The 25645-nt window shown below is 38.0% G+C and overlaps 1 protein-coding gene across 1 annotated transcript in view; it reads left to right on the top strand.

Annotated features, from left to right (window-relative positions):
- The window catches only part of LOC120878122 (platelet glycoprotein 4-like), a 71260-nt gene extending 55487 nt beyond the window's left edge, over nt 1-15773 (top strand). Inside the window, 6 exon segments of the mRNA XM_040260732.1 lie at nt 1490-1559; nt 4106-4293; nt 5452-5570; nt 6548-6621; nt 13984-14038; nt 14883-15773. Coding sequence (XP_040116666.1) covers nt 1490-1559; nt 4106-4293; nt 5452-5570; nt 6548-6621; nt 13984-14038; nt 14883-15041 — 665 coding nt within the window. The 3' untranslated portion in view covers nt 15042-15773.
- The last annotated feature ends 9872 nt before the right edge of the window (nt 15774-25645 follow it).

Genomic DNA, 25645 nt, shown 5'->3' with positions numbered 1-25645 from the left:
AATGAATGGTGCTGAGAAAATGGGACAAGTACATGTAAAAAAATGAAATTGAACATTCTTTAACACCGTGTACAAATAAACTCAAAATGGATTAAATAACTAAATTAAATTAAATAACTAAAGACTGAATACTATAAAACTCTTAGAGGAATACATAGGCAGAACACTCTCTGACATAAATCACTGCAGTATCTTTTCTGAGCGACCTCTTAGAGAAATAGAAAGAAGAAGAAATATAAACAAATAGGACATAATTGAACTCAAAACCTTTTTTACAGCAAAGTAAACCATAAACAAAGTTAAAAGACAACTCACAATGGGAGAAAATATTTTCAAACAGTGCCACCAAATAATTTCCAAAGTTTTCAACAGCTCATACTCTCTATATATACATATTTAAAAAATCAAAAAATGGGCAAAAGACCTAAGTTGACATTTCTCCAAAAAGACATACAGATGGCCAAGAAGTACATAAAAATGTGCTCAAAATCACTATTTACTAGAAAAATGCAAATCAAAACTACAATGAGGTTATCACTTCACAACGGTCAGACTCCATTACCCCAAAATCCACTAACAATAAATGCTGGAGAGGATGTGCAAAAAAGGAAATCTTCCTATACTGCTGGTAGGAATTTAAACTGGAAACAGTCACAATGGAGAACAGTATGGAGGTTTCTTAAGAAACTAAAAATAGAGCTACCATATGAGATAGCAATCCCACTCCTGGGCATGTATCTGGATTAAAGTGTAGTTCAAAAGGTTATATGCAGCCCAGGATTCATTGCAGTGCTGCTTACCATAGCCAAGACATGGAAGCAACCTAAATGTCCATCAACAGATAAAGAAAATGTGGCACATATATGAAACAGAATATTACAGCTGTTAAAAAGGATGAAATAGTGCCATTTGCAGCAATATGAATGGACCTGGAGCTTATCATACTAAGTGAAGTAAATTAGACAGAGAAAGACATGGATCATGTGATATTGCTTTTATGCAGAATCTTAAAAAAGTGATACAAATGAACTTACCAAACAGACTCACAGACTTAAGACAATGAACTACAGTGACTGAGGGAAAAAGCTGGAGGAGGAGATAGATTTGGAATTTGGGATTGACATATATACACTATTAATGCTTAAAACAGATAACCCACAAGGACTTACTGTATAGCACAAAGCATGCTACTCAATATTCTTTTTTAACCGAGATGGGAAAAGAAATTGAAAAAGAATAGATACATGTGTATGTATAACTGAATCATTTTGCTATACTCCTGAAACTAACAAAACATGGTTAATCGACTGATCCAACATAAAATTTAATGAAAGAGAAAGGAATGAGAAAAATAAATTTGTTTAAAAAATTACATGTACAATTGCTACAGTTCATATTATATTTCTGTCAAGCATTTTGTAATCAAGATTTCTTGATTTAAGACACAAACTGCATCTAATCCCTTGATACTGGCTCAACTTTTAAACAGATGCAGCTTCATTTCCACCATTTATTGAGAAGACCCGGGTATTGCAATTCTTCTCCTCGGACATTTGCAGGTAAGACAAAGACAGTAATGTATTTCTCTAAGTCAGAATTACTTCCCCAAGTGACAAAAGATAAATCAAGAAGACCACACTCAATAGTAGTATATTAGAAAAATGAAATAAATTTAAGGACGTTTTTTGATATATTAATAAATACAATATAGAATTCATAATGTTTATTATATTTCTGAAAACTAAAAGATGTAGAAGGGTATTTTGCATAATACAAATCATTTTCTTCTTTGTCATTTATAAGCAAGAGCTATTTGTTCCTCTTTTTTACTGAAGTAGTAGTATGCTTAATAACAGTCAAGAAAGACATGCCCAATCTTTCTTAAAATGTCTAAAATGATGATATTCCAGGCACAGATCTATGTTAATGTGCTCTGCTGACACTACAGTATCCATTCAAATTGGCAGGGGTGCAGAAAATTTCACATAAGCATCAGCACCCACACTGGGCACTGGGTATGCTTGATCCTTTAGTTTCTAAATTCTGTGTGGTTGAGAAAGCTTTGAAGATCTCTGAAACTTTTCTTATCTGTAAAATTGAAGAGAGCAGAATTTCTTCAAATAAGGTCAGTTCAGTTCAGTCGCTCAGTCATGTCCGACTCTTTGCAACCCCATGAATCGCAGCACGCCAGGCCTCCCTGTCCATCACCAACTCCTGGAGTTCACTCAGACTCATGTCCATTGAGTCATTGATGCCATCCAGCCATCTCATTCTCTGTCATCCCCTTCTCCTCCTGCCCCCAATCTCTCCCAGCATCAGAGTCTTTTCCAATGAGTCAACTCTTTGCATGAGGTGGCCAAAGTACTGGAGTTTCAGGTTTAGCATCATTCCTTCCAAAGAAATCCCAGGGCTGATCTCCTTCAGAATGGACTGGTTGGATCTCCTTGCAGTCCAAGGGACTCTCAAGAGTCTTCTCCAACACCACAGTTCATAAGCATCAGTTCTTTAGCGCTCAGCCTTCTTCACAGTCCAACACTCACATCCATACATGAACACTGGAAAAACCATAGCCTTGACTAGATGGACCCTAGTCGGCAAAGTAATGTCTCTGCTTTTGAATATGCTATCTAGGTTGGTCATAACTTTCTTCCAAGGAGTAAGCGTCTTTTAATTTCATGGCTGCAATCACCATCTGCAGTGATTTTGGAGCCAAAAAAATAAAGTCTGACACTGTTTTCACTGTTTCCCCATCTATTTCACATGAAGTGATGGGATTGGATGCCATGATCTTCGTTTTCTGAATGTTGAGCTTTAAGCCAACTTTTTCACTCTCCTCTTTCACTTTCATCAAGAGGCTTTTTAGCTCCTCTTCACTTTCTGCCGTAAGGGTGGTGTCATCTGCATATCTGAGGTTATTGATATTTCTCCCGGCAATCTTGATTCCAGCTTGTGCTTCTTCCAGTCCAGCGTTTCTCATGATGTACTCTGCATAAAAGTTAAATAAGCAGGGTGACAATATACAGCCTTGACGTACTCCTTTTCCTATTTGGAACCAGTCTGTTGGTCCATGTCCAGTTCTAACTGTTGCTTCCTGGCCTGCATACAGATTTCTCAAGAGGCAGGTCAGGTGGTCTGGTATTCCCATCTCTTTCAGAATTTTCCACAGTTTATTGTGATCCACAGAGTCAAAGGCTTTGGCATAGTCAATAAAGCAGAAATAGATGTTTTTCTGGAATTCTCTTGCTTTTTCCATGATCCAGCAGATGTTGGCAATTTGATCTCTGGTTCCTCTGCCTTTTCTAAAACCAGCTTGAACATCAGGAAGTTCATGGTTCATGTATTGCTGAAGCCTGGCTTGGAGAATTTTGAGCATTACTTTACTAGCATGTGAGATGAGTGCAATTGTGCAGTAGTTTGAGCTAAGGTCATCTGGGTATCAAAAAAAAAGAAAAAGTATATAGTGGGATTCAATACATTGCCAAGTTTATGGTGGATAGCTGTAAATGATGGGAGTGTAGAAGGCAGATATTAAACACCAGCATGCACACACTCAAGCAGAACTTCTCTCCATGATTAAGTTTTGGGACATTGAAACTTTATTTTTATCTCATTGAAACTGGGCACAAATTAAGGATTTGAGAGAGTCATCAATAATTAATCCACAGAAGAAATGAACCATGAGAAATGTCTGCTGTATAAATACTCTATGTGGTTACTCGCTCAGTCATGTCCAACTCTTTGCGACTCTGTGGACTGTAACTGTGGCCCACCAGGCTCCACTATCTGTGCGATTCTCCAGGCAACAAAACTAGAGTGGCTGCCATTCCCATCTCAAGGGATAAATACTCTATTGCAGTTCACAAACAAAAATTAATTTCAGAAGCTTTTGAAAACAAAGGTAAGAATAGCTCATATCCAGGTATTGAGTTCTGGTATACCTTAAAATCTCTCAATATTTTTTTCTTAAGAATTAAACAGGAATTCTAATAAGATTACACAATTTTCCTAAGTTAACACAATAATATAAATTTAAAAATAGGAGAAAATGGATCTCCAGAACGAAGTTCAGTTTCCCAAAATGAACCTCTTTTGTATCTGTGTTTAGGTCATTTTATGCTGTGTTTGGAGCCGAAATTACTCTAAAAGGAATCCCTGTGTATAGATTTGTTCTTCCATCCAGGGTTTTTGCATCTCCACTTCAAAATCCAGACAACCACTGTTTCTGCACAGAAAAACTTCTCTCAAAAAATTGTACCTTATATGGTGTCCTAGACGTTGGCAAATGCAAAGAAGGTGAGTTTACAGGTTCTTAATGTCACAATCCATGGCATAATTCGCATTATTCTTTAAACTGGGTAAACTTAAGCCAGGATTGTTTTCTGCAAGAAATTTAAAGTGAGAAAGCAACAATGGCAGAAGGTGGTAGGCTGTTTTTGTTCTGATTTTCACTGTTGCAAAATTTAGTTGTTATTAGGTAAAACCACCCTGATATTTCTCTGTGCTACTTTGGAAAATAAATTTTAAGGTTCTTTGCTCATTTTTTAACTGATTATTTTTTTGAGTTGTGTGAATTCCTCGTATATTTTGGATGTTACTTACTTATGGGATACAAGTTCTGAAAATATTTTTCCCATCCCATAGGTAGCCTTTTCATTTTTGATGGTGTCCTGTGCTGTGCAGAATCTCTGTGCTCTTTTTAGATTTAGGATAAAATTAGTTACCAGAATACTTTAAACATCCCAACTTATCTAACATTTTTCTAACTTTTCTATCCTAGAAAATGGTAAATAAAAATAAGTGTATTTCAGGAAGTCTCCAAAACAAGAATTGACTCAAAATCTGGAGTTTATCATATTTTGTTCACCTATTTCATATTGGTGTAGGTGTGAAGAAAGAAAGAAGAATCTCTTTTCAAAATGATCAGTCCATAGACATATTACTACCTGAAACATGAAGGTATATGGTTGTAACTTTGTGTTCAGCAGCTAAGCTTTGCCGTTGTTGCTTAGTTGCTAAGTCCTATCTGACTCTTTTCAACCTCATGGACTGTAGCCTGCCAGACTCCTCTTTTCATGGAATTTCCCAGTCAAGAAAATGGAGTGGTTGCCATTTCCTCCTCCAGGGGATCTTCCTGACCCAGCGATCAAACCTGCATCTCCCGTATTGGCAGGCGGATTCTTTACCACTGAGCTACCAGGGAAGGCCAGCTAAGCCTTACTTATAGGAAATAAACACCTAAGGGATGACTGGTTACCTTTCTTTTTTGTTATTATTCAAAAGTGATTAGATGCTATAATCGTCTCTAACCCTCACCATCCAATTAGTAGTCAAAGCAAACTTTGCATTTCATTTTTAACTTAAAAAGCTTTATCTTCAAGGAAATCTTTTCTGAAAGAGATGTATAATAAGAAAAAGTATTTATATCATTTGTCTTTTAAAACTTGCTTGCAGGAAAACCTGTGTACATTTCACTTCCTCATTTTCTACATGCAAGTCCAGAAATTGCAGAACCTGTTGAAGGCTTAAGTCCAAATGAAGAAGAACATAGCACATACTTAGATGTTGAACCTGTAAGCAACTACATTATTGACCTGTTTGGTTTAACATTATTTTTTTAATGAAAGAAGAATTAAATTCTCTCCATTTTCTCAATCACATTTATTGGTTATATTTATTGCATCACAATCTTGATAAATTACTTACTTTTATATCAAGGAAAATTACATTTATTTTCCTGTTGTTGCTTATGAGATGAAGTAATTCTGTTTTAGTTTTTATAGCATGTGGAATTTTATAGACTTTTTAAATTGTTCATAGGTCAGAGAAAGCAATGACAGAAATGATTCTACTTAAAACAATTTGGTATAAAGTACGATTTTATGCTCATTTTATAACTTAACTGCAAGTACTGCTCTCACGAAGGAACACTGTAGATTACAAGCAATTAAAAGATTTTACAGATATATATGCATTTGAGGTAAGATTCAGTATACTCAGTGTAGGGAAAAATCTATTAAATTTCCTATAGAGTAAAATTTTCAACTTTTCATTTAATATTCTCCTTTTCAAAGTTTAAATGATATGCCAGAATTTTAGGAGTCACATTTCAGTTTAAAGAATAATAAGTAGTAGTATAATTATACGCATGATATATGGGTTCTGACTGATATATACTTAATCATGCAAAGTTCAGGATTTGTTTACAGTGTATGAGTTCTGGGTTTCAGTACTATTGTGAATTCCTCAAAACCAGTTCAAATAAATATCATAAATTTAAATAAAGCCTAGACATTAGGATGGGCAAAGGAATTTTGTGTGCATGTATATGCATGGGCATATATGTCTGTATACACCCATTCGTGTACACACAAAGTTTAACTACGGAGAATTATGTGTGCATGATGCAATATGTCCAATTATTATTTAATAAATTTCAAGTAGTAGAGTTTCACCTTAGGTTCTATGTAACAGTAAAAATAAATTTTGGATTTATAAAATACTTTTTTTTAAGGAAGTGGATAATTAATTTAGTTTGTTCTGTCTTTAGATAACTGGATTCACTCTACAATTTGCAAAACGGCTGCAGATCAATATATTGGTTAAACCAGCAAGAAAAATTGAGTGAGTCTCTTGAACAAGTTTCATTATGATTTTTAGTATTTTCTTGTAAGAATGAGAATATATCTATGAAAAGAAGGGGAAAGAATATAAAATTCAACTTCTCTAAGTCAGAAAAATATCATATATTAACACATATATATGCAATCTAGAAAAGGGACGCCAATGAACCTATTGGCAGGACTGGAACAGAAATGAGGATGTAAGAATGGATGTGTGGACACAGCGAGGGAAGGAGAGCGTAGAATGGATTGAGAGAACAGCCCTGACAAACACACGACCATGTGTAAAACAGGTAGTGGGAAGCTACTGTATCACACAGGGAGTTCAGCTCAGTGCTTTGTGATGGTGTAGAGGGGTGGCAGGGAGGCTGAAGATGGAGGGTATTTATGTATACTTATAACTGATTCATGCTGTTGTAGAGAAGAAACTGACACAACACTGTAAAGCAATTATATTCCAATGTAAAAAAAAAATCTGTTTTTTAAAGAAATGTAGATGATCAGAGTTATTTAGCCCAAGGAATTGACCAAACACAGATAATAATGGGAGTCATGAAAGTAAAAATCTACCTGTCCCTCAATAAAACAAAATGTTGGTAAATAGAAATAAAAGAAAGTCTACTGAAATTTAGGTAGCTGGACTAGGAAGACAGGCAGTGAGTGGCCTCTATAAACAGATTTGTATGAGGAAAATATATATGCACAGAAAAAATGTAAAAGGAGATATGAAAAATTGTATCAGTTCAGTTCAGTTGCTCAGTCGTGTCTGACTCTTTGCGACCCCATGAATCACAGCACGCCAGGCCTCCCTGTCCATCACCAACTCCCGGAGTTCACTCAGACTCATGTTCACAGAGTCAGTGATGCCATCCAACCATCTCATCCTCTGTTGTCCCCTTCTCCTCCTGCCCCCAATCCCTCCCAGAATCAGAGTCTTTTCCAATGAGTCAACTCTTTGCATCAGGTGGCCAAAGTACTGGAGTTTCAGCTTTAGCATCATTCCTTCCCAAGAAATCCCAGGGCTGATCTCCTTCAGAAGGGACTGGTTGGATCTCCTTGCAGTCCAAGGGACTCTCCAGTGTCTTCTCCAACACCACAGTTCAAAAGTATAAATTCTTCAGTGCTCAGCTTTCACAATCCAACTTTCACATCCATACATGATCACAGGTAAAACCATAGCCTTGACTAGATGGATGTTTGCTGGCAAAGTAATGTCTCTGCTTTTCAATATGCTATCTAGGTTGGTCATAACTTTCCTTCCAAGGAGTAAGCGTCTTTTAATTTCATGGCTGCAGTCACCATCTGCAGTGATTTTGGAGCCCAGAAAAATAAAGTCTGACACTGTTTTCACTGTTTCCCCATCTATTTCCCAGGAAGTTATGGGACTGGATGCCATGATCTTCGTTTTCTGAATACTGAGCTTTAAGCCAACCTTTTCACTCTCCTCTTTCACTTTCATCAAGAGGCTTTTTAGTTCCTCTTCACTTTCTGCCATAAGGGTGGTATCATCTTCAGATCTGAGGTAATTGATATTTCTCCAAGCATTCTTGATTCCAGCTTGTGCTTCTTCCAGCCCAGTGTTTTTCATGATGTAGTCTGTATAGAAGTTAAATAAGCAGGGTGACAATATACAGCCTTGATGTACTCCTTTCCTATTTGGAACCAGTCTGTTGTTCTATGTACAGTTCTAACTGCTGCTTCCTGACCTGCATACAGATTTTTCAAGAGGCACATCAGGTGGTCTGGTATTCCCATCTCTTGAAAAATTTTCCACAGTTTATTGTGATCCACAGAGTCAAAGGCTTTGGCATAGTCAATAAAGCAGAATTAATGTTTTTCTGGAACTCTCTTGCTTTTTTGATGATCCAGCAGATGTTGGCGATTTGATCTCTGGTTCCTCTGCCTTTTCTAAAACCAGCTTGAACATCTGGAAATTCACGGTTCACGTATTGCTGAAGCCTGACTTGGAGACACTTTAGCATTACTTTACTAGCATGTGAGATGAGTGCAGTTGTGCAGTAGTTTGAGCATTCTTTGGCATTGCCTTTCTTTGGGATTGGAATGAACTGACCTTTTGCAGTTCTGTGGCCACTGCTGAGTTTTCCAATTTGCTGCCATATTGAGTGCAGCACTTTCACAGCATCATCTTTTAGGATTTGAAATAGCTCAACTGGAATTCCATCACCTCCATTAGCTTTGTTTGTAGTAGTGCTTGCTAAGGCCCGTTGACTTCACATTCCAAGATGTCTGGCTCCAGGTGAGTGATCACACCATCGTGATTATCTGGGTCATGAAGATCTTTTTTGTACAGTTCTTCTGTGTTTTCTTGCCACCTCTTCTTAATATCTTCTGCTTCTGTTAGGTCCAGACAAGTTCTGTCCTTTATTTTGCCCATCTTTGCATGAAATGTTCCCTTGGTATCTCTAATTTTCTTGAAGAGATCTCTAGTCTTTCCCATTCTGTTGTTTTCCTCTATTTCTTTGCATTGATCACTGAGGAAGGCTTTCTTATCTCTCCTTGCTATTCTTTGGAACTCTGCATTCAGATGCTTGTATTTTTCCTTTTCTCCTTTGCTTTTCGCCTCTCTTCTTTTCACAGCTATTTGTAAGGCCTCCCCAGACAGCCATTTTGTTTTGCATTTCTTTTCCATGGGGATGGTCTTGATCCCTGTCTCCTGTACAATGTCATGAACCTCAGTCCAAAGTTCATCAGGCACTCTATCATATCTAGGCCCTTAAATCTATTTCTCACTTCCACTGTATAATCATAAGGGATTTGATTTAGGTCATACCTGAATGGTCTAGACGTTTTCCCTACTTTCTTCAATTTGAGTCTGAATATGGCAATAAGGAGTTCATGATCTGAGCCACAGTCAGCTCCTGGTTTTGTTTTTGTTGACTGTATAGAGTTTCTCCATCTTTGGCTGCAAAGAATATAATCAATCTGATTTTGGTGTTGACCATCTGGTGATGTCCATGTGTAGAGTCTTCTCTTGTGTTGTTGGAAGAGAGTGTTTGCTATGACCAGTGCATTTTCTTGGCAAAACTCTATTAGCCTTTGCCCTGCTTCATTCCGCATTCCAAGGCCAAATTTGCCTGTTACTCCAGGTGTTTCTTGACTTCCTACTTTTGCATTCCAGTCCTCTATAATGAAAAGGACATCTTTTTTGGGTGTTAGTTCTAAAAGGTCTTGTAGGTCTTCACAGAACCATGCAACTTCAGCTTCTTCAGCATTACTGGTTGGGGCATAGACTTGGATTACTGTGATATTGAATGGTTTGCCTTGGAAACAAACAGAAATCATTCTGTTTTTGAGATTGCATCCAAGTACTGCATTTTGGACTCGTTTGTTGACCATGATGGCTACTCCATTTCTTCTGAGGGATTCCTGCCCGCAGTAGTAGATATAATGGTCATCTGAGTTAAATTCACCCATTCCAGCCCATTTTAGTTCGCTGATTCCTAGAATGTCGACGTTCACTCTTGCCATCTCCTGTTTGACCACTTCCAACTTGCCTTGATTCATGGACCTGACATTCCAGGTTCCTAGACAATATTGCTCTTTACAGCATCAGATCTTGCTTCTATCACCAGTCACATCCACAACTGGGTATTGTTTTTGCTTTGGCTCCATCTCTTCATTCTTTCTGGAGTTATTTCTCCATTGATCTCCAGTAGCATATTGGGCACCTACTGACCTGGGGAGTTCCTCTTTCAGTATCCTAATATTTTCTCTTTTCATACTGTTCATGGGGTTCCTAAGGCAAGAATACTGAAGTGGCTTGCCATTCCCTTCTCCAGTGGACCACATTCTGTCAGACCTCTCCACCATGACTCACCCGTCTTGGGTGGCCCCACGGGCATGGCTTAGTTTCCTTGAGTTAGACAAGGCTGTGGTCCTAGTGTGATTAGATTAGTGTGATTAGTTTTCTGTGAGTATGGTTTCAGTGTGTCTGTCCTCTGATGCCCTCTTGCAACACCTACCGTCTTACTTGGGTTTCTCTTACCTTGGACATGGGGTATCTCTTCAAGGCTGATCCAGCAAAGCACAGCCGCTGCTCCTTACCTTGGAGGAGGGGTATCTCCTTACCGCCACCCCTCCTGACCTTGAACGTGGAATAGCTCCCCTAGGCCCTCTGCCTGCACAGCCACTGCTCCTTGGAGGTGGGGTTGCTCCTCCTGGCCGCCGCCCGTGGCCTCGGGCGTGGGGTAGCTCCTCTCAGCTGCTGCCCCTCACCTCAGACTGGGGTAGCTCCTCTCTGCTGTTCCTGCGCCATCACAGCCTGGCACTCTCAGCCGCTGCCCCTAACCTTGGACATGGGGTAACTCCTCTCGGCCACCGCCCCTTAGGCGTGGGGTCCTCCTGGCTTCTGCCTCTGACCTCAGACTGGGGTAGCTCCTCTCAGTCATGCTAAATGCGCCTGTCGTAGCCGCCCACGCTAAGTGTAAAAGCATGGTTATATCCTTCCATGTTGGCACCTAGGAGGTTTGCATCTCAACTCTTGCTACCAGCTTTATTACTGATACTCTTGAAGATTTAGAGATAAAATTTTCTAATTTCTACATAAATTTAGAATATCTGTCCCTTTAGGAATGTCAAAACAGGCTACTAAAGAAAACTATGACCATTAAATGATTTGAAGACCTATGCCCAAGAATTTCTGACTGAAGAAACTGTAAGCTGTGGATTAATTCTTTGTCACCATCAGTTCAGTTCACTTCAGTTGCTCGGTCATGTCTGACTCTTTGCAACTCCATGGACTACAGCCCGCCAGGCCTCCCTGTCTGTCAACAACTCCCAGAGTTTAATCAAACTCATGTCCATTGAGTCAGTGATGCCATCCAGCCTACTCATCCTCTGTCTTCCCCTTCTCCTACCTTCAATCTTTCCCAGCATCAGGGATTTTTCAAATGAGTCAGTTCTTCACATCAGGTTACAAAAGTATTGGAGTTTCAGCTTCAGAATCAGTCCTTCCAATTAATATTCAGGACTGATTTCCTTGAGGATGGACTGGTTTGAACTCCTTGCAGTCCAAGGGACTCTCAACACCACAGTCTTCTCTAACACCACAGTTCAAAAGCATAAATTCTTTGGTGCTCAGCTTTCTTTATAGTCCTATTCTCACATCTATACATGACTACTGGAAAAACCATAGCTTTGATTAGATGGACCTTTGTTGGCAAAGTAATGTCTCTGCTTTTTAATATGCTGTCTAGGTTGGTCATAACTTTTCTTCCAAGGAGCAAGTGTCTTTTAATCTCATGGCTGCAATCACCATCTGCAGGGATTTTGGAACCTAAAAAAATAAAGTCTGTCACTATTTCCACAGTTCACCCATCAATTTGCCATGAAGTGATGGGACCAGATGCCATGATCTTTATTTTCTGAATGTTGAGCTTTAAGCCAACTTTCACTCTCCTCTTTCACTTTCATCAAGAGGCTCTTTAGTTCTTCTTTGCTTTCTGCCATAAGAGTGTCATCTGCATATTGAGGTTATGGATATTTCTCTTTGCACTCTTCATTCCAGCTCGTGCTTTCTCCAGCCCAGTGTTTCTCATGATGTACTCTGCATATAAGTTAAATAAGCAGGGTGACAATATACAGCCTTGACATACTCCTTTTCCAGTTTGGAGCCAGTCTGTTGTTCCATGTCCAGTTCTAACTGTTGCTTTTTGACCTGCATACAGGTTTCTCAGGAGGCAGGTCAGGTGGTCTGGTATTCCCATCTCTTGAAGAATTTTCCACAGTTTATTGTAGTCAACACAGTCAAAGGCTTTGGTTTAGTCAATAATGCAGAAATTTTTCTGGAACTTTCTTGCATTTTTGATGATCCAAAGGATGCTGGCAATTTGGTCTCTGGTTCCTCTGCCTTTTCTAAAACCAGCTTGAACATCTGGAAGTTCATAGTTCATGTATTGCTGAAGCCTGGCTTGGAGAATTTTGAGCATTACTTTACTAGCATATGAGATGAGTGCAATTGTGAGGTAGTCAGAGCATTCTTTGGCATTGCCTTTCTTTGGGATTGGAATGAAAACTGACCTTTTCCAGTCCTGTGGCCACTGCTGAGTTTTCCAATTTGCTGCCATATTGAGTGCAGCACTTTCACAGCATCATCTTTTAGGATTTGAAACAGCTCAACTGGAATTCCATCACCTCCACTAGCTTTGTTCATAGTGATACTTCTTAAGGCCTACTTGATTTCACATTCCAGGATGTCTGCCTCTAGGTGAGTGATCATACCATCATGATTATCTGGGTTGTGAAGATCTTTTTTGTATAGTTCTGTGTATTCTTGCCACTTCTTAGTTTTCTTGAATAAACTCATGCAGTAATAATCCAATATGATGAAAAAATATATATAAAATAAAATTTCAACTTCTTTGGCTTAATTCATTAAATTGTTAAATGCTAATAACTTTCATTTGCAATTTAGAATTGTATCTAGTATGTATTGAAATGGTATTTACACACATTTTGGAATGAGTGTATGGTGGTATTGCTCATTCCACTAGCTGTCCAAATATTTCTATGACAGTAGTTTCCAGAATTCAAAGTTTAGTTTTGAAGGGTTGTTGCCGAACCACAAAAGACACTGGGATTCTTGGCCTCTGGAGGAGAAGAATTCAATCCAGGGCCAGAGATACAGCTTAATTGCTCAGAACTTTTGTGTAATAAAGTTTTTTTCAAAGTATAAAAGAGGTAGGGAAAGCTTCTGACATAGACATCAGAAGAGGGCAGAAAGAGTACCCCATCACTAGTGTTAGCAATGGAGTTATATACTTTTAATTAGTTATTACAGTGAATCAAAACAATGTCTGGAGGTCGTAAAGACCTTACTAGACCCACTCCCATAATTTACATTTTATGATAACAGGATTAGCCAGAACGTGTTTTTTTTTTTTTTTCCCCAGAAACTATCCTCAAGCAGGTTACATTATTGTTATATAATCCTAAGGAATATAGAGGATAAAAAGTTTGTCCTTTCCTCCTCCTTGAGAATTCCAGACCCCTCTCTCCTTGGGGACCCCGACTTCTTATCAACCTGCCTAGGAACTGACTCTCTCAGTTTCCTGGGCATCACTTGTTGAAAGGGAAAATAAATGATTAGAAAAAGTGAATCTAATTAGAAATATATATTAGAAAGATTCCTAAGAGTGATTATAAAACTCAGAAACAGACATTAAAATTTAAATTATTCATCACATCGAACAAAAATCAAGGAATTTAACCAAGACACAAGAGCAACTAGCTTCTGAACATTCATGTATAGAGATAGTTACTAACATTTCTGTTATGCATGTATAATATATATTATTTCCATAATTATTTAATATTTTATACTTATTTTCAATGTATATTACAGAGCATTAAAGCACCTAAAGCAGGACTATTTGGTGCCTATTCTTTGGCTTAATGAGGTTAGTATTTTTATCTATTAGTCACTAAAATAGTAAACATCTTTGTATATAGAAAAAACCTTGGATGATTGAAAACTGAGTAAGTGTGCATAGTATTTGAAGTTGTATGAGTTTCCATTACTCACGTGGGCAAGTTTATACTTTATTAATTATATAATTAATTATTGTGAGAGAACCAAGACATGCAGAAATATCAGGATTATGTTAGATTTCAGTTTTTATTTTAGAAAGTACTTCCTATCATTTAAGATTATTTCCATAATGCATCTATTAAACACTATCTCTTGTCATAGTGCTTGTCATGGGGAAGAGTCATGCAAAAGTGACATTCCAAATAACTCAGTGTGAATATTGTAGTGTTAATAAAAACCAATCAAGTTTATAAAGATGAGATTATAGTAAATGTAGGCAGTTTATATCCTGCTGAGACATTTTTAGTGTAAAAATCATGGAGTGGATTAGCCACAGAATTAGGAAATGCATTTTATAAGCCTTTAGGGGAAGAAAACTACTGACCCCTCATATTTCCCTCTGTCACTAGAAACATTCTTTGGGAAACTGGAAAATATTTCTGTAAGACTAGTGTATTGAACAAGAAGTCAGTGTATTGAAGAATGCTATATAACATGTTTAAAGGGAAATGATTGCATTTCTCTAAATATTTCACCTGGGCATTTATTACCTTCTTTGACATGCAAAGAGACTTCCATTAGCTCCTTTTACAGAAAAAAGTAACTAAAATTTATGCAGTGTTTTGAAAAAAAAAAAAATGATACATAAATTGAAGGTTTTGAGTATTTTGCTTCACTAAACTACCCCCAAAACACTATTAACTTTATTACAGACTGCCACCATTGCTGATGAGAAGGCAGCAATGTTCATAGATCAAGTAACTGGAAAAATAAACCTCCTTCGCCTGGTACAAATAATCTTACGGAGTATTGGTACAGTGATGTTTGTTGCTTTTATGATTTCATACTGTGCATGCCTAGTGGGGTGTTAAATAAGTAAGTATATAATAAAAATCATATACAGCTTCTATAACATTAGTTTATATATTACTTGTTTTCATTTTATCAAAAAGAGGTTATAGATTAAGCTACAAATATTCCTGGATCTGTCTAGTCAACAATTGTTTTTAATTTATCTTTGCAGTTTTGAGATGTTTTTCCAGTGGTCATGTATGGATGTGAGAGTTGGACTGTGAAGAAAGCTGAGCGCCAAAGAATTGATGCTTTTGAACTGTGGTGTTGGAGAAGACTCTTGAGAGTCCCTTGGACTGCAAGGAGATCCAACCAGTCCATTCTAAAGGAGATCAGTCCTGGATGTTCTTTGGAAGGAATGATGCTAAAGCTGAAACTCCAGTACTTTGGCCACCTCATGCAAAGAGTTGACTCATTGGAAGAGACTCTGATGCTGGGAGGGATTGGGGGCAGGAGCAGAAGGGGACGACAGAGGATGAGATGGCTGGATGGTATCACTGACTCAATGCACATGAGTTTGGGTGAGTGGTGATGGACAGGGAGGCCTGGCGTGCTGAGATTCATGGGGTTGAAAAAAGCTGGACACAATTGAGCAACTGAACTGAACTGAAATTAAAACATAAATGAAGGCTGAATGAATAATAAGCCCTAGTAATACCAACCAGATCGCTACATTACATCTTTCTTCTGAGAGGAATAGGCTAAAATATGAAATCACTTTTGAAAAGTTAAAATGTTGCACAAAAGCTAAATGTGTTCTAACTTTTCATTTCTTGATTATTTCTAGCTAATTACTTTAAAATGATAAATAATTAATACAATCACAGACTGGGAAAGTTTATATATAAATGAAAATGGTAGATATTTGGGGAGACTGAAATTTACAAGAGAAAAGAAAATAGAAAGGTTTATTAAATAAGCTAGGAATTAAGGAGAAATAGAAACTCAATAAATGATAGTAAGAAAACAGGATAAATATGCTATTTTAAGATGAAGATAACATATTAATATAAAGGACTGTAGCATAAAAATATGCTACAATCACAGTACAAAAGCACAGTGTGTATGCTACATGTTTAATGTTGAAGCCTTGATGAATTATTATAATTCATGAACCAAAATTGAATACAATAGTATAAAAAATAGAAAAACAAGTCAATACAGTAAAGCCAAATTACTCAGAGTTTACAGGAAAAATCAGGTAAATGTGGACAGTAGGAGTTTAAGCAAAATTGTTGTGGCTCAGGTCTCTGTGTTTTACTTATTAGTGCCTATGCCCCCTTGTAATTAGAGGAACATCTGACTCAATCTTCCCTAAATGAAGCCTTTAATAATCATATATGGCATTGGTGTGGCCTGGTAGGGTGCGGGGAGGATTTTCCACTTACATTAGGTTCCATCCACCCTTCTTCAGGGAAATCAAAAAATATATACAATCAAAATAAAAGCAATATACTTGCTATGAAAAATTACAACTTCAAAACAAGTCTTCTTACTCTCCTTTCAATCAGATTGTTGACTGTACGCTGTCTTATACAGGAATTCTGGAGCTGCCACTGATAATGACTGACCTTCTATTATGCACCAAAATTATGATAACCATTTTACATGAATTATCACAACTAATCTCTAAGAAAATTTTATATTTCCAGTAGCCAGGGATTCACCAGCATTCATTCTATCTATCTTTTTGAGACATTATAGAAAATTTTAACAGTGCAAATCTGTTCATTTTTTAAATGTGACATCAGTCAAACTGAATTATTAAAAAAGTGAAACAGGACATGCAACAGTATTTTCTGTATGTAAGAATGAGAACTTGGGCCTAGGAAGACCACTCAATCTTTTGTTCTGATGCTTTCTGCCTATATTTATTCACTAAAAAGACTGAATACTCCTGCCTACAATCCATCTGAACAGAATATTCAAAATGCTAATCTAATATATTCACATTGTAACGAAGGAAATATTGCATCACCTTTAAGACCTGTCATTAGTCAAGTAACAAATAAGTTATGATTAAACAAAGTAATGCACATGTAATTTATACAATAGACAGAAAAGATTATCCACTTAAAAGCCATATCACAACAAAAACTTGTTCTAGTGGGAAAATATGCTTTTAAAACTGAAGTGTAATAGTTGTAAATTCTTCTGTATTCTTCCCTGTAACTGTTACATGATATATTTCATCAATGCTTAATGAACCCTGAATATCCAGTATCTTGGGTCTCTATGTGGCTAAATTGAGGTGAAAGATGGAGAACTCTCTAATTGTCACTGTCAACAAGTATATTGATTTTTCTTAAACATCTGATTGTTGCAGTGGAAAGCTACTGCTCTTTACACAATGTTTTTTTTTTTTTTCTTTACAAACAGAGAACACTGTTCTCTATAGATTACTTGATTTACTAGATTTAGAAGACTCACAGATATAGATTTCCTTAAACAGGCCTCATGTTGAATATCTAATAATTATGCCTGCAGGCAGATTTATAAACAATTGAAACATAAGAAGATGGATGTACAGAAGGGAATAAAGCAAAGATGGTAGACCTAAGGTATGGTTTTATTCACAGAGAGAATAAACCAATAGTCTTTTTGAAAGTAACAGTACATATACCACTAAACGGAGGATGGTCTGAAGGGACAGCAAGGAGTGGAAATGCTCATGCAGAGATTTAATGAGTGACCCTCCTCATCTGACTGCATGCAGCTCTTGAGATCTGGAAAGGAGGCTTCCATGTTCCCTGGAATGGAAAAATAACTGCCTTATTCATGAAGTGCATCAGAGAACTTTTCTCTCCAGCTTGAGAAGCTGGGCTAATTACTAGAAAATATGACATCTTCAGTATAAAGAACATCAGAATTATCTATTTTTTTCCACAACTTTCTGATAAGTACTAAGTACTTACCTTTCTTCTTTCCAGGGAGCAAATGAGTCTTCACATTCATACATCGGCTACGTTAGGACCATTCTTAATATCGACCAACAAAATGAAGATTTGATATGCTTTATCTTTGCAAGCACACCTTATCTTAATAGTTGAAGAACTCATGGCATTTTTTGTTTTGTTTTTGTTTTGCACTGAGCATAAGCACATTGCTAAAGGATCACTAAGATGCCATCCACACTTTGAACAAAAATAGGTTTTAAAATTCAACATACCTTTTAAAATTCAACATACACACACAATTGAATTAAATTTCTACAGACCTCACTTATTCATGCTACACTTATTTTTATTGGGTATTGATTTACTAATTGGTTCCCTGGTGGTAAATATGGCAGAGGACTGGACAACCTAAACAAATCCTGGATCTTGAACACCTGTCTTCCTCAAAGAGGAAATATCATTACCCTTATCAGTGTCCCTGAAACAACCCAGACCCCAAAACTGTTGATACATTGCATTTCATGAGGATCAACTATTTTGAAAAGCATTTAAGAATGGTCACCAAATGCTTGGCCTCTGAACCATTTATTATACATTATTTCAGTTTCTTTCTTTATGGAATCGTTCGTAATCATGCTCTCCTTAACAATATATGCTTATATTTTTGTCAGTAGTTATGTAAATGGGTATGTAAAAGGATTTGGTCATTTTCCATGTTCATCAGCTCTTCTGGAAAACTGAGTACATTTTGATCTCTTCACTCAGCTGCATACAACTTATGCTTGGCAATTTCAGAACGCTGTGCTAGAATTCTCTGGTGGTCCAATGGTTAAGAATCTACCAGCCAATGCAGGGGACCCAGGTTTGAACTCTGTTCCAGGAAGATTCCACATACAGCAAGACAGCTAAGCCCAAGTGCTACAATTACTGACGCCCGTGCACCTAAAGACCATGCTCTGCAACAAGAGAAGCCACAAGGAGGAGCCCATGCATCACATTAGCCCCTGCTTACCACTACTAGAGAAAGCCTGCACATAGCAATGAAGACCCAGCACAGCCAAAGAGTAAATGAATAAAAACAAAAAGAATTCTGTGCTAGTGTTAAGTGATGTAAATGAAAATAAAAAGTATTGCGTGAAAGGGTACAATCAGTAGAACGTGCATTAATGGTTGCTTACTGTAATATTTCTTGCTTTCACAGTCACTGCAGAAAGACTGGTTTCATTCATTAAAAAATGCCCTTTCTTATTCCTGTGCTTTGCCTCGTTCCTGTTGTATCACAAAACATTTAGTCTAATATTCTGTCTGAAGAAGTCTATTTGAATTTTTATTTCTTTATCCATTTGTATTTCTTTCTGAAACATTCTTTCTAAATTCAATCTTCACCACATTTTCCTAAATTAATTTTTATAAGGTTTTTCATTTTCTTTTCCTTTTTAAAATGTATTTCTTCAACTTTTTTAAAAATTTATTCATTGATTAATTTTTGGCTGCACTGGGTCTTCACTGCTGTCCACAGGCTTTCTCTAGTTGTAGTGAGCAGGGGCTAAAGTTGTGTGTGAGTTTCTCCTTGTGGTGGCTTCTCCTGTTGCAGAGCTTGTCTGCAGCAAGAGAAGCCACAAGAAGCAGCTAGTAGCCCCTGCTCACCACTAGCTTGGGCCATAGGGCATGTCTCAACAGCTGCTGTTTGTGGGCTCAGTAGCTGTAGCACGTGGGCTTGGTCGCCCTGCGGCATGTATAATCTTCCCAGACCAGGGATCAAACTCATGTCCCCTGCAGTGGCAGGTGGATTCTTATATACCAGGGAACTCCCATTCTAAGTTAATTTTTAAAGCAAGTTAGAAGAAAAGAAAAGGATACTTGGTTTCATCTTTTTCAGCAACAGGACTTCTAGACTGTGAAGGATCTTTTCTTTTTATTAGAATACATATTGTTAGGTAATCCTGCTTTCCTTAGCAGGGGTTCATTTATGGCAGAGAGCACGAGTTCCCCCTAAAACAGCTTTCCACAGAAAGGGAAGACAGACCACACTCTGTCCTATAAACTTCTTTGGGTAAAGCACAGACAAAGTATTAGTAACTGCAGTGTTCACTTAGGAAGGCTCTCTTATCTCTCCTTGCTATTTTTTGAAACTCTGCATTCAGATAGGTATATCTTTCCTTTTCTCCTTTGCCTTTCACTTCTCTTCTTTTCTCAGCTATTTGTAAGGCTTTCTCAGACAACCATTTTACCTTTTCACACTTCTTTTTCATGGGGATGGTTTTAATCACTACCTCTTGTACAATGTTATGAACCTTCATCTATAGTTCTTCAGGCATTCCATCTATCAGATCTAATTCCTTGAATCTGTCACTTTCACTGCATAATCATAAGGTACTAGAGATCTCTTTGAGAAAATCAGAGATATCAAGGATCATTTCATGCAAATATGGGCACAATAAAGGATAGAAATAGTATGGACCTAACAGAAGCAGAACAGATTAAGAAGAGTTGGGAATAATACACAGAAGAACTACTCAGAAAAGATCTTACTGACCCAGATATCCATGAAGCTGTGATCACGCACCTAGAGCCAGACATACTGGAATGTGAAGTCACGTGGGCCTTAGGAAGCATCACCACAAACAAATCTAGTGGAGGTGATTGAATTCCAGCTGAACTATTTCAAATCCTAAATGATGATGCTGTGAAACTGCTGCATTCAATATGCCAGCACATTTGGAAAACTCAGCAGTGGTCACAGGACTGGAAAAGGTCAGTTTTCATTCCCATCCCAAAGAAGGGCAATGCCAAAGAATGCTCAAACTACCGCACAGTTGCATTCATTTCACACGCTAGCAAGGTAATGTTCAAAATACTACAAGCTAGACTTCAACAGCATATGAACTGAGAACTTCCAGATGTACAAGCTAGATTTAGAAAAGGCAGAGGAGCCAGAGATCAAATTGCCAACATCCATTGAATCAGAGAAAAAGAGAATTCCAGAAAAACATCTACCTCTGTTTCACTGACTATGCTAAAGCCTTAGAAACACACAAATTGTGGAAAATTCGTCAAGAGATGGGGATACCAGAGCACCTTAGCTGCCTCCTGAGAAACCTATATGCAGATCAAGAAGCAACAGTTAGAACCAGACATGAGTAATGGACTGGTTCCAAACTGGGAAAGGAGTATGTCAAGGCTGTATATTGCCACCCACTTATTTAACTAATATGCAGAGTACATCATGCAAAATGCTGGGATGGATGAAGCACAAGCTGGAATCAACACTACTTGGAGAAATGTCAGTAATCTCAGATTGCAGATGACACCACTTTGTTGGCAGAAAGAGAAGAGGAACTAAAGAGCCTCTTGATGAAGGTGAAAGCAGAAAGGGAAAAAGCTGGTTTAAAACACTACATTCAAAAAATGAAGATCATGGCAGTGGGTCCCATCACTCAATAGCAAATACATTGGGAAACAATGGAAACAGTGACAGACTTTATTTTCTTGGACTCCAAAATCACTGCAGATGGTGACTGCAGCCATGAAATGAGAAGATGCTTGATCCTTTGCAGAAAAGCTATGACAAAGCTAGACAGTGTATTAAAAAGCAGAGACATCACTTTGCCAACAAAGGTCTGTACAGTCAAAGCTACGTTTTGTTTTGTTTTTTCAGTAGTCTTGTATGGAAAGAGAGTTGGACTGTAAAGAAGGCTGTGCATCAAAGAATTGATGCTTTCGAATTATGGTGTTGGAGAAGACTCCTGATGGTCCCTTGGACTGCCAGGAGATCAAACCAGTCAATCCTAAAGGAAATCAACCCTGAATGATCATTGGAAGGACTGATGCTGAAGCTCCCATATTTGGCCACCTGATGTGAAGAGCTGACCCATTGGAAAAAGCCTCTGAGCTGAGAAAGATTGAGGGCAGGAAGAGAAGGGGACAACAAAGGATGAGATGGTTGGATGGCATCAAGTCCACTGAATTGATGGACATGAGTTTGAGCAAACTCCAGGAGATGGTGAAGGACGGGGAAGTCTTAGGACTCACAAAGAATTGGACACAACTGACTGATTAACAATTTTTAATTGCTTTGTTTGCCTACTAAAATCCAAGAGTAATTCAGTCTCCTCGCATGAGGTGCAACAGTAAACACTGAAAACCTCAAACTGAGATATCACTGTTTCTGAAGGATCTTTGAAAAATCCAAAGATACTCAAAACATACTGACAAAATGTCTTTTAACTGGGTGGGTTTAAAAGATATTTTCCTAAGCTACAGTAACACATCAGTGTGGCTCTGGCACAAAAGCAGAGATATCGACCAATGGAAGAAAACAGAATGCCCAGAAATAAACCCATGAACCTATGGTCAATTAATCTATGACAAAGGGAGGAAGAATATCCAATGGAGAAAAAACAGTCTCTTCAATAAGTGGTGCTGGGAAAACTGGACAGCTACATGTAAAAGAATGAAATTAGATCATTCTCTAACACTACACACAAAAAGATATTCAAAATGGCTAAAAGACCTAAATGTAAGACCAAATACTATAAAACTCTTAGAGGAAAACAGGCAGAACACTCTTTGACATAAATCACAGAATTTTCTTCTTGGATTCACCTCCTAGAGTAATGAAAAAAAAAGGGGACCTAATTAAACTTGAAGACTTTTCACAGCAAAGAAAACCATAAATAAAAAGACAACTCACAAAATGAGAGAACATACTTGCAAATGAAGCAATTATCAAGGAATTAATATCCAAAATGTATAAACAGCATATGTAGCTCAACATCAGAAAATGAACAATCAACTATGGGCAGAAGATCTAAACAGATACTTCTTTAAAGAAGACATACAGATGGCCAAAAAGCACACGATATGATGCTCAATATCTCTAATTACTGGATAAATGCAAATCAAAACTACAATGAGGTATCACCTCACATTGTCAAAATGGCCATCATCAAAAAATCTATAAACAGTAAATGCTGGCGTTAGTGCTGAGAAAAGGGAACCCTCCCACACTGTTGATGAGAATGTATTGATACAGCCATTCTGGACAACAGTATGAAGATTCATTAAACACTAAAAATAGAGTTACCCTATGATCCCAGCAATCCCATTCCTGGGCATATACCCAGAGAAAACCACAATCTGAAAGATACACACACCCCACTGTTCACTGCAGCACTCTCTAGCTAAGACACGGAAACAACCCTAACAATCCAGTGATTGAGGAGTGTAAACAAGATGCGGTACATATACACAAAGCAGTATAACAAAGCATGAAATAGTGGCATTTGCAGCAACACGGATGGACCTAGAGATTCTTACACTAGCGAAGTCACAGAACGACAGATATCATATGGTGTCACATACATGGAATCTTAAAAACAAGGATACAAATGAACTTCTTTACAAAATAGACTCACAGATTTCAAAAACACATTTATGGTTACCAAAGGGGAAGGTGGGGGGAAGGATAAATTGGGAGTTTGGGATTAACATATACATACTTCTGTATATAAATAACTAACAGAGACTTACAGTACAGTATAAGGAACTCTACTCATTCTGTAACCATTCATTTAAGAATTTTTTATTTTTTATTAATATAAATTTATTTATTTTAATTGGAGGCTAATTACAATATTGTATTGGTTTTGCCATAAGATAAACTAAGACAAACTAGACACACTCAGTTGTGTCCGACTCTTTGCAACCCCACGGACTGTAGCCTACCAGGCTTCTCCATCCATGGGATTTTCCGGGCAAGGATACTGGAGTGGGTTGCCATTTCCTTCTCCAGGGGATCTTCCTGACCCAGGAATCAAACCCGGGTCTCCTGCATTGCAGGCAGACGCTTTACCCTCTGAGCCACCAGGGAAGCCCATACATCAACATGAATCTGCCACGGGTGTACATGTGTTCCCCATCCTGAACCCTCCTCCCTCCTCCCTATACCATCCCTCTGGGTTGTCCCAATGCACCAGCCCCAAGCATCCAGTATCATGCATCGAACCTGGATTGGCGATTTGTTTCACATATGATATTATACATGTTTCAGTGCCATTCTCCCAAATCATCCCACCCTCACCTTCTCCCACAGAGTCCAAAAGACTGTTCTATACATCCGTTTCTCTTTTGCTGTCTCGCATACAGGATTATCGTTACCGTCTTTCTAAATTCCATATATATGCGTTGCTGCTGCTGCTAAGTCTCTTCAGTCATGTCCGACTCTGTGAGATCCCATAAACAGCAGCCCACCAGGCTCCCCCGTCTCTGGGATTCTCCACGCAAGAACACTGGAGTGGGCTGCCATTTCCTTCTCCAATGCATCAAAGTGAAAAGTGAAAGTGAAGTCGCTCAGTCGTGTCCAACTCTTTGCGATCCCATGGACTGCAGCCTACCAGGCTCCTCTGCCGATGGGATTTTCCAGGCAAGAGTACTGGAGTGGGGTGCCATTGCTTTCTCCATATATGCGTTAGTATACTGTATTGGTGTTTTTCTTTCTGGCTTACTTCACTCTGTATAATAGGCTCCAGTTTCATACACCTCATTAGAGCTGATTCAAATGTATTCTTTTTAATGGCGGAGTAATAAATATATCTATATTTATAACTGAATCACTATGTGGTACACTTGAAACTAACATGTTGCTAATCACCAACACTCCAATTAAAAATAAAAAGCTAAAAATAAATTGTGATACTGACACGCACACAAAAAAAGACCTTGCAACTTTGGAAGATCACAGCATCTGTGAATTGACTGCCCAGTAACTCTTATTTCTCCTCTGTCAAAACTAGTAGCCCAGGAAAAATTACTCAAACTAACTTATGGAAATAGCAAAACTTTTATTATTACTATGCTGTACTATTGTATTTTAGACTTTACATTACTTACAAGCTAATACATTGGCAGGAGACACATAAAACTCCTGGGACAGAGACAAAAGACTTTGTTACAGTTCAGTAAAAAGCATGAGTATCAGCCTATCTGCCGTCAGTCTCCCCTGATCTTAAATCTCACAGGGGAGTTGCAACAAATTCAGACAGACTATGCACATGATAGGTTTACATCACCGCTGAGGAAGGCTGAATTTCAGGAATCAACCACTCTGAAAGCCAACTGGCAGGAAAGCCTCTTCCCCCCCCCCCCCAGTGGTATGCCAGGCTGAGCAGGGCATGGCAGATTAATTTTTCTCTATTCTTTTTACCTATATGATAAAAAGCTTGGTAAACTTTGGTAAAAGACACTGATTTCTTCTGGAAGGCTTCTCAGAGCTCTTACTGTGATAGAAAATATCTAAGAGGAAAAATTACTATTCAGTGTTTCCTTTAAATTTTATGACCATGCATTCATTCTACTTTAGAATAACAAATGCCGAGTACATTTTTTTAAAAGTACTGTTGGCTATTGCTATTTTGCTTGCCTCTCATAATTCATTTCTTTGTCTTTAAAAAATACTGTACTATACTTAACCTATGCATGAATATGGGCTTCCCTGGTAGCTCAGCTGGTAAAGAATATGCCTGCAGTACAGGAAACCCTGGTTTGGTTCCTGGGTTGGCAAGATCCCCTGGAGAAGGGATAGGCTACCTGCTCCAGTACCCTATCCCTTGGGCTTCCTTAGTGGCTCAGAGGGTAATGAATCCAAATGCAATGTGGGAGATCTGGGTTCGATACCCAGGTTGAGATGATCCCCTGGAGGAGGGCATGGCAGCCCACTCCAGTATTCT

This window comes from Oryx dammah, unplaced genomic scaffold, assembly GCF_014754425.2.
Source record: "Oryx dammah isolate SB20612 unplaced genomic scaffold, SCBI_Odam_1.1 HiC_scaffold_18, whole genome shotgun sequence".
In the NCBI taxonomy this organism is placed as follows: Eukaryota; Metazoa; Chordata; class Mammalia; order Artiodactyla; family Bovidae; genus Oryx; species Oryx dammah.
Note: the sequence above shows the minus strand (reverse complement) of the source record. Positions and strands in the feature narration are given on the sequence as shown.